At 50.3% G+C, this 9,563-nt stretch overlaps 2 protein-coding genes and 2 non-coding genes across 9 annotated transcripts in view; 3 read left to right on the top strand and 1 right to left on the bottom strand.

The window, feature by feature from the left end:
• Positions 1-209: 209 nt before the first annotated feature.
• On the top strand, positions 210-274 carry LOC111817865. The gene has a single exon (XR_002821967.1). It is a non-coding gene; the product is annotated as a small nucleolar RNA SNORD42 (small nucleolar RNA).
• Positions 275-465: 191 nt separating this feature from the next.
• LOC111817867 lies at positions 466-537 on the top strand. Its single transcript, XR_002821969.1, has one exon. It is a non-coding gene; the product is annotated as a small nucleolar RNA Z17 (small nucleolar RNA).
• Positions 538-952: 415 nt separating this feature from the next.
• Positions 953-3,746, bottom strand: Tlcd1 (TLC domain containing 1). Of its 2 annotated transcripts, none has more exons than XM_023719962.1 (4): positions 3,643-3,746; positions 2,386-2,468; positions 2,222-2,304; positions 953-1,760 (listed from the first exon to the last, which is right to left on the bottom strand). In XM_023719962.1, exons 2-4 carry the CDS (start codon positions 2,447-2,449, stop codon positions 1,377-1,379), a joined length of 531 nt encoding a protein of 176 aa, XP_023575730.1. In that variant the 5' UTR covers positions 2,450-2,468; positions 3,643-3,746; the 3' UTR covers positions 953-1,376. The 2 variants fall into 2 exon arrangements, with proteins under 2 accessions (XP_023575730.1, XP_004635460.1); XM_004635403.2 differs by lacking the exon at positions 3,643-3,746 and adding an exon at positions 2,783-3,153.
• Positions 3,747-6,751: 3,005 nt separating this feature from the next.
• Nek8 (NIMA related kinase 8) overlaps positions 6,752-9,563 on the top strand; it is a 15,062-nt gene continuing 12,250 nt past the window's right edge. For 4 of the 5 annotated variants that reach the window (XM_023719917.1, XM_023719916.1, XM_023719918.1 and 1 more), the window contains exon 1: positions 6,782-6,851. In XM_023719917.1, coding sequence (XP_023575685.1) covers positions 6,805-6,851 — 47 coding nt within the window. In that variant the 5' untranslated portion in view covers positions 6,782-6,804. Of the gene's footprint in view, positions 6,852-9,563 lie in introns of all 5 variants that reach the window. The other variant, XM_004635402.2, reaches the window with a different exon arrangement.

The raw sequence follows: 9,563 nt of genomic DNA, 5'->3' as shown, positions 1-9,563 counted from the left end.
TTTTTTTTTTTTTTTTTTTTTTAATGGAAGTGGGGATTGAACTTAGAAGCAAGATTTATACTATATGAGCACCCTTGTGAACTTAGTCCTTTTTATCAAGTATAGATCTGAAGAAACTGGCTCTGGAACTTCACTGACACAGATGGGGTAGGGTAGTACAGATTATATTAGATTATATAGGTTTAGTGTCAAGTGTCTTGTGCCCCTCTGTGCAAATGATGGAAAATTCACTATTTGGAAAAGAATAACATGAACAAAGGAACCTCTGATGCACCAGAGGACTAGGGGAAAGAAGGAGAGGGGCAGTGAGAGCAGCAAAGGCTAAAACTTCTTCTCCACCTAGGCCTGATGGAGAGAAGAAGGCATATGTTCGACTGGCTCCTGATTATGATGCATTGGATGTTGCCAACAAAGTAGGTTTCCTTTCCTGTATATTCCCACCCAATATAATATACCGACCCACTGGGTGCAAATGATGAGTCTGTTAGCGACCAAAGCCTGACTGTCCCTGATTAGTAGAAACTGACTGACTGCACCCTTGTCCTTAGCAAGTTCTGTCCACCAAGTCTGTCATCTTCAACACCCCGTCTTAAATCTTCCTATTTCAACACCAGTAACAAAGCTCCATTTTGTTTTTCAGATTGGGATCATCTAAACTGAGTCCAGCTGGCTAATTCTAAATACATACTTTTTTCTCAGTATATGTGCTTGTGTTTTATGTCAGTTCCTGGTTGGGCTGGGAAAGGCCATACTGTGGGATACACTAAGCCAGCAGGGCTTGTGCAAGACTCCGGGGGTGATGGTGGTCAAAGCCAGGGCCTGACACATGATAGGTAAACTCCCTACCCGTGAGCTGCATTTCCAGCTGAATAAGACTCTTGGTACACTTACCTGTTGGAACACATATCAGTCTACCAAGCCGTGACACTCATTAATAACCTGGTGGTGAGAGTGTAGATACCACCAGAGATATTTTATTATTCAGGTGAAGGTTATTTTTGTCTTAGGACAACTCATTGGGACAAGGGAATAAGCTTTACAGGATCCCCTTTTCCTTTATCCCTGGACGTTTAGAATTGTCATTAGCATCATTTCAGGTCTGTGAATTGGCTGGGTTTGGGTTGGCTCCTTGTCCTCACACCCACATACCATGTCCAACCGGTTTGTCTGCTCCCCTCTCTAGTTGCCCAAGAGAAGATTTTAAGGCTTCAGAGGAATGCTTTCATTAGTGTTTTCAATAGTGTGGGTGTAGTAGGCTCAGGGTACAGACTGGCCCCTAGGGATGTCCAGGCTTGGGATAGACCCAGTTTATAAATGGTCTGTTTCTGTTCTAGTTATGTTTGCTGTTCTTGCCACATGTCCAGGCTCTGTTCCTCTCACTCAGTCAAGAATTTGTCTTTGTGTTGGTGGCTGGGTATACGTTCAGGACAAAAGTCAGAACGGAGAAGGCGGGAAAAGTAGATGAGGATCATCACATCCAGCATGAGCAGGATGGCCAGCAGAAAGGTGCCCAGGGTCCTCTGGCCTGCATACTTCAGGAAGAAGTTGGTGAGGTAGGCCTGAGGGGCCAGGCGGAAGAGAAAGTACATGACCAAGTTGACATATTTGTTGAGGCGGTAGAGGAGGAGATCTTGGGCATTATTGATTTTCATCATCATGCGCATGGTAAGGAAGATGTTGCTGACTTCCACCAGTAGTGTTAGGACGCCTCCACCAACAAAGCTCTTCCAGAAGATGCCTGAGAAGAAGGCACCCATGGCCTAGGGGATAAATGAGAATACAAGTGGGGGACCTAAGTGTCAAGGCTCCTTTGAGTTGAGTAAATGTAACCACCAGAGAACTGGACAATCTTCCCCTTCCATTTTGTATCCGGGATCAAGCCCAAGGGCACTGAGACACACCTAGCTCTTACTGAGACCCGATCTCACTGCTACTCAGATTGTCCTTGAATTTGTGACTCCTAACTTGGTCTTCCCAAATTCTTCTGGCCTAATTTAAAATAGATAAGGTGCTTTTTCATTCCGATCTCTGCCCACAGGTTCTGGGCATAGTGGCTCCTATTTGCAGTATATTGAGCAAGAACACAAGGATAGTTGCACCTCAGCTTGCAAAGTGGAACACGGGTTGAGGTGGCCTCCCTTTCAAGTTCACAGCATGACACTAGGGACTAAGACACCACCAGCAGAGTTATCCATACCTCATTGTATGCTTTCTCACTTACCATGACATGGTGAACAAGGTATTCCCAAGAAGCTCTGGCCTGACGACTAATCACAATGTCTATCGTGTCGTGGATGAAATAACCTAGTGGAGGAAGAGGTCATGGAAAGGACTTAACTTTTTTCCTCTGTACTCCCACTTCTTAGCTTCCTAGCAAATACCTACCTGCAGAGAAGCAAACGAGCAAATAGCCAGAGAGCGACCACGCCGTCTCAATCTCCACCAGCATCTCCGGAGTCTGCCATAAACTGAGGGAGGGAGGAAAGAGGCCCTTAAGCGTTGTCGGTACCCGCAGAGACCCTCAGCTCCTCCGGTACCCTGGCAGTCCCAGGACAGTCCAGGCTCACACTATTGGCTGGCAAGGGAACAAGGAGGGGCTTGGCCGAAACCCCGGGGCCTCGGGTTTCCCTGGGCCGTCCCTGGTTGGGTGGTTTTCCAAGCAGGGAATCAGGTGAGATTCACGGCCTCGGCCCACGGGTGAGTGATGGAAATAGCAACACGGAAGCCTGTCCAGCACCCGCACGGGATCCCGGGCCACCTCACGCCCCAGCCGCTCACTTACCACAGCAGCGCCCATATCCCTGACACAATGGAGTGGGTGAAAGAGACCAGCAGGTTGTGCCAGCGCCAGGTACGCAGGGGGTCGGTGCGCACGTGCGAGGGCAGGGGCAGGCGACAGAGCCCGCGCCTGAGTGCCCGGAAGGTCAGCGTGGCGCCCAGGAGCAGCGGCCAGGCGGGGTGCAGCAGGGGCAGCATGCTGGCCCTCCCCTCCCTGCCGACTGTCTGTCCGCCCTCTAAGCCACTCCTCGGGGGTACTGCGAGCCGGGCTCTCGCTCCAGCCAGTGCAGCCCGGGACCCACTCCCTCCGCCGCCAACCTCCCACAGTTCTCCCGGAGCCCTCTAGGCCCCTTCGCTCCTCCCTGGCCTGCCTGCCTGCCGGCCGAGCCTCTGCCCCCGCCCCCCGCCGCCCCGCCCCGCCCCGCCCGCCCGCTGCCCCCGCCCCGTGGGCGCCTCCACCGCGCGGAGGGCGCGAGCCCCATTTCCCCCGGGGCCTCTCCAGCCCCGCCCGGATCGCGCCAACTTCTGGCAGGAAGAGGCTGTCCTGGGGGTGCCGCGGCGGAGACATCCTTCGCTGGCGCCTCCAGACAGCCAAGAGTCCCCAGCCGCCAGCGCTCCCACGGCCCCTTAACTCGCGTCCCAACTTTATCCGGGGCCGCCCGCGCTCCCGCCCTGGGCGGGTTCGCAAGAATCCTCTCTCCGCCCTCAACTCCTTTCTGGGAGGAGCTGGGCGGGACCCATCACTCCGGGTTCTCCACAAACCCCCGGTCCTGGGGAGGGGTCGGAAGCCCCGCCTCGGACAATGGCTCCGCCCAGGCCCCGAACCCTACCCCCCCACGCCCCTGGCCCAGCCCGAGTGTTTACCTGCTTTCCCCCGCCCGAGTGGTGCTTAGGAGCTGTTGAGTCACCCATCATCATCTCCCGGCTTGCCCCTAGGCTCTGGAGGCCAAGCTGCTGTCACAGTCCTCCTTTAGAGAGTGCCAGCCCTAGACTCCTGGCTCCCTGGAGGCTAGGGCGAGGAAGACTGCGGATTTGCCGAGACAGCTGGGGTGACTTCTCCAGGGCCCTTACCTGGGGCAGTTGCTATTCTTGGCCACTAGGTGTCAGGCTGTCCTCACTGTGGCGCAGGGGCTCAACCCTCTAGGGGCCAAAGGAGGTTTTGGAGAAAATTCAGAAAGCCGTATGCTAGTGCCGCGATCTGTCGGCATTCCGACCAAGTAGCCTCAGACAAGGTTTGACAAATTATCAACACACATACAGCAGCAAAAATCATATTTATTGTTCAAAAAGTGCCAAATACACGTTTACTTTTTTTTTTTTTTTTTTCCGGAACCGGGGATTGAACTCAGGTCCTTCCACTTGCCAGGCAAGCACTTATTCTACCAAGCTATGTTCTCCCCGGCCACACGTTTACATTTCAATAAAAACCTGTATCATTGAAAGTTCCATCTAGGGGCCAGGGAGATGGCAAGTACTTATGCTTCTTCTTCTTTTTTTTTTTTTTTTGTGGAATTGGGAATTGAACTCAGTCACTTAAGCTTGACACTTGCCAGGGAAGCGCTTATTCCACTGAGCCATCTCTCTGGCCCCAGGCAAGTGCTTATTCTAGTGAGCTATCTTCTCGGCCCCTGTCGTTGTGTTTTGGGACAAAAGGTATAAAGGTATCAGTTGTTTTTTATAAACTAAAACGGCAGTATTAATTGCCATGTTGCCACTTCACAATAAATAGGTGGGTTGTGGGTTGCAGTTTAGGCACTAGGTCTCTTAAAGGTTCTAGGACAAAGGAGGAGACTCAGCACCCGAGGAGGGTAAGCTGTGTGTGCATGCAGCAGTGGAGGAGAGGAGGAAAGAGGTTGGGAAATTTCACGTGAAACTAGAAATCTCGGGGCCCACAGACCAAGTCCGTTAGGTGTTTGCTGTCTTCCCTGAGCGCTCCGAGGTTAAGCATTAACCCTGTGGGGCTGCCGGCTCACCCAAGCCTCAGTTGGTTTCTAAACCAGAGCGTGATGTTTTGGATGAGCAGCTTTAGGCCCTCTGCGGTCCCCTTTGCTAACAGGGCACCTTGTTTGCTAACTGACCCTGGCCTGGGCCAGTGACCACCAGTGACTGCTGGGGCCCTGGAGAACTGATCCCCCTTGGGTGGGGCTGGGCCTACTTTTGAAAGGTAGAGCAGCAACAGGGGATAAAACACACCCTGTCTTTCCTTATATTTTGTTGTTTTGAGACTGGGTCTTACTCTAAAGGATCCTCTCTCAAACTCTCATGTGCTGGGATTATAGGCATGTGCCACCATGCCCAGCTCTTCACCCATTCTGAAATTCAGATGTCAATCCTTTTGGTAATGATCATCCTTCTCAATACTGAGTTTTTATATGTATGTTTGTATGTATGTATTTTTTTTATTTTTATTTATTACATTTATTTATTGTGTGTGTGTGTGTGTGTGGCCAGCTCAGCCCACCAGGGGGCGGGGCTGGCTGGCATGTGGTGCTGGAGGATTGAACCGTGGTCCTTGTGCTTTGCCAAGCTTGTTTCAAGTAGGTGCTTTAGACCACTGAGCCATCTCTCCAGCCCTGTATGTATGTATTTATACTGAGTTTTTATAGTGCTCCCGCTGAGCAGATGGCTCCAGGAAAAAGCTGTTAAACTCACTTCTCAGTTGAGACTCTGAGATCCTAGAGGGTCAGACCAACTATCCTAACTTAACCCTAACCTCTGGGCAGAAGAGCTTTTTTGTTTTATTTATTTATTTATTTATTTATTTATTGGGGGAACCGGGAATTGATCTCAGGCCCTTGCGCTTGCCAGGCAAGCGCTTATTCTACTGAGCTATCTCCCCGGTCCCAGTTTCTTTTTCTTTCTTTTTTTTTTAATGTATTTATTACAGGTCTACAGGGTCTCACTACGCAATTCGGACTCTAGTGATTGTTTTAAGACTCCTATGGCAAGCGCAAGGGCCTGAGTTCAATCCCCGGTTCTACCAAAACAAAACAAAACAGACTCCTAAACGGTGGGATTACTGGGCCACTCCACCTCATCTAGTCTCAATGGTCATCTCAGCGCGCCCAGGGGGCAGGGCCAGCACTGCACTCCGGGGATCAAACTGCGCTCAGCCTAAGCAGGCACTTTAGTCCGTTGAGCTATATGGCCAGCCCTTTGTTTTCTTTTTTGAGACAGGGTCTCCCGATGTAGTTCAAGTTGATCTTGAACACACTATGTAGACCAGGGTGGCCTCGAACTCACGGAGATCCTCAGCCTCCTAAATGCTGGGATTATAGGCATGCGCCTCCACGCCCGCCTAGTACAGCCAAACAGCGTACTTTCCACCCCTCCCAGACGCTTTCTAATGCTGTCCATGCCCATTCCCACCTCCGAGAGAGGAGACGCGGATCCCCGGCTCATGGGATGACTATATTGAGCGCGCTGGGCAGCGCGGGGCTTAGCAGTAGGCTCAGCCTGGAGATCGCGTCACGTCCTCCCCACGTGAATCAATCTGCACAACTAGGGGTTTTCCGGGTCCCACCTAGGCAAACACGAAACTACTCGTTCCCTGCTCTACAGACCGCGAGTGCTGCTCTCAGTTCAGTTTGGTTGTTTCTTGCTTGCGTGCCAGTGAGCATCTGCTTTATCCTCCAGCAACAGCGTTACTTGTGGGCAGGGGGAGGTCTTAAGAAAGGCGACGCTAGCGGGCGCAGTACGCCCGCCTCACTTGTAGTAAACTATCCACTACCGGATCGGATCGAACCACGTGTGAAAGCAGCTAGAACCGCCCTGAGCACTGCGGAGTGCACCAAGAAACGGGGGTTAATCCTATTTCTGGACCACGCTTGGGTCAGGATCATGAGAGGAAAGCGACTTTGTGCCCGTGCTGCGGACATAAACCATCAAACACTGCCACTACTGTAGTTGGAACTCGCTTAACTCCGCCCAGCAGACGTCGCACGGCGTGGGGGCGGGGCACCAGGGCGGGCCGGTCCGCGCACGCGCCGTCCGGATGGTTCCGGAAGTGTATCTCTGAGAAATGAGATGGAGAAGTACGAGCGGATCCGAGTGGTGGGGAGAGGTGCTTTCGGGTGAGCCAGGGCTCTGAGGGAGGAAACTGTTAGGGATACTGGGAAAATAAACCCCTAACTATGACACTTGGCTGACCCGCTCGCCCCGCCCTGAGGCGTGAGCGGCACTCTGAGAAGCCCCGCCCAGGCTTCCGCCTGCCCGGAGGCCCCGCCCCGCCCCGCCAGCCGCGGAGTTTGCGGCGCCGCGCTGTGCGTCAGGCTCCACGTTCTTTCCTTAAGCAGAAGTTTGAGGGCCAGCTGCGAGTCTGGCTCAGGGCGCTGGGTGTACGGTTCTGAGGAAACAGGTGTGGGGTTCCCTCTCCCCCCCCCCCGCTTTCAGAGTTTAGAGGACAGGAAAATAATACAGTGTAGATGGTGTTGTTAAAGCAGTCATGCAGGGTTATTAACTGGCAATGAAGGGGCCGGGGAGATAGCTCAGTAGAATAAGCGCTTGCCTGGCAAGCTCAGGGTTCTGAGTTCAATCCCCGGTACTGAAAAAACAAAACAACAACACAGCCCATGAATAAATCCCACAGAATATTTATCAGGGAGTAGTAGTCAATGAAAAAATTATCGCGGGGAGATGGTTCAGTAGAATAAGCACTTGCCTGGAGTGCAAGGGCCTGAGTTCTGTCCCCGGTTCGCCAAAAAAAAAAAAAAAAAAAAAAGCAAAAAGACTAGTGTGATTGCAATGTAACAGGAATAGTTTTTAAAAATAGTTTACCAATGTAATTGTCACAAAGGGCGAGGACCAGTTCAAGTCACCTCTCTGTGGTAAAGGGGTGACTTGATTTGCAGTGTGAGAGCAAGAGAGTTTGAGATTGGGATTGAGATGTGCTAGAGATTGAATCCCGGGCGCCACACATGATAAGCACAGGCTTTATCACTGATCTACGCTCCTAGCCCTGAAAAGAGGGTTTGTTTTTTGTTTAGGTTTTTTATTTTGTGTGGTTTTAGGGAAGGGTCCACATGGTGTACAGAGTCTCACTACTACATCGGATTTGTAGTGATTCGCCTGTTTACAGTAGTCTCCCAAGAGCTGGGATTACAGGCGCGTGCCACCACACGCAGTCTCAATTGCCATCTCAGTGCACCCCGGGAGTGGGGCAGCACGGCAGGCGCGGGATCCAACCCCCAGCCCCTGTGCCTGCTTGCAGGCTCTTTAATCCACTGAACTATTTGGCTGGCCCAGGTTTTGGGTTTTTTTTTTATGGTTTCAGGTTTTTTTTTTTTTTTTTTTTTTTTGAGGCAGAGTTTTGCTGTGTAGTCCAGGCTGCCCTTAATTTACAATCCTACCTCAACCTTGAACGTGTTGAGATTAAAAAAGAAAGAAAGTGTTGAGATTATAGGCACATTCTATTTCTGGCATCAGGGAAGCGTTCAAACTCAGCAATAGTCCTAATAGTATTCGTTGGATTTTTGTTTTGTTTTCTGAAATTGTCTGGCTCAGGTTGACCTTGAACCCACAGCCATCCTCCTCACAGAGATCCTGCCTCATCTGGAGTGCTGGGATTGCAGGCTTTTGACACCAGGCAGGGACATGGATGATTTGTATTTGTGTGTGTGTGAACTTTTATTTTTAAAATTTTTACTTTTTGTATTTAGTATAGGGTCTAATTACATAGGTCAGACTCTGATCCTCCTGTTTTCAGCCTTCCAAGAGCTGGGATTACAAGCACCCCTCCATCTCTGTCTCAGTGTGCCCCTGGGGCGGGCTGGCAAGGCACAGCAGGGTGGGATCAAACCCTAGCTGCTACACTGCCTAAGCAGGTGCTTTCGTCCAGTGAGCTATCTGGCCAGCCATAAAAATTTATATATTTCAAAGAGGGCTGATTTGTATTGATTTAACAGTGTCATTCTCAGCCAGACCTGTTGGTGTTCACGTATATCTCCCCACTTGGGATGCTGAGGCAGAACCATCAGGAGTTCCAGACCAACCTGGACTAAGTAAGATGACTCGTCTCAAACAAAACAAAGAAAAACAAAAAAATCATTCTCAGAATGGAAATGTAGCTCATGGGTAAAGCACTTGTCTAACTTTCTTGAGGGCCTGTGGATTCAATCCCAAATATCACAAAGAAAACAAAAACAAAAAGTCTCTTTGGCTACTATGTAGAATTTACATTTGAGGGCAAGAAGAGTGAAAGGAAATTTTTTTTTTTTTTTTTGCAGTACTTGGGATTGAATTCAGGCCCTTGAGCTTGCCAGGCAAGTGCTTATTCTACTGAGCCATCTCCCCAGCCCCAATTTTTGTTGTTGTTGTTTTGTTTTGTTTTTTTGCAAAACCGGGGATTGAACTCAGGCCCTTGTGCTTGCCAGAGAAGTGCTTATTCCACTGAACCATCTCCCTGCCCCTCCCTGTTGTATTTTTGAAACAGGTTCTTGTTATGTAGTTCAGGCTTACCTTGGACTCACTGTGTAGCCCAGGCTAGTCTTGAGCTCAAAGCAGGTCTGTGTCAGCCTACCCCTAAAATGCTGGGGTTACAAGTGTGTGCCACCACGCCTGGCTGCTAATGCAATTTTTAAAGCAAGAGATGATTATTTGGGCAAGGGTTCTAGCAGAGTATACAGAATTAGATACATTCACAGTATTTTAGGGATAGAAACAGAAAAGTTGATCATGTGAGAGGAAAGGAGGGACCAGGGAGATGGCTCAGTAGAATAAGTACTTCCCTGGCAAGCGAAAGGGTCTGAGTTCAATACCTGGTTCTGCAAAGAAAAAAAAAAAAAAAA

This window comes from Octodon degus, unplaced genomic scaffold, assembly GCF_000260255.1.
Source record: "Octodon degus isolate 3935 unplaced genomic scaffold, OctDeg1.0 scaffold00072, whole genome shotgun sequence".
Classification (NCBI taxonomy): Eukaryota; Metazoa; Chordata; class Mammalia; order Rodentia; family Octodontidae; genus Octodon; species Octodon degus.
This window is presented reverse-complemented; position numbering and strand designations above follow the sequence as displayed.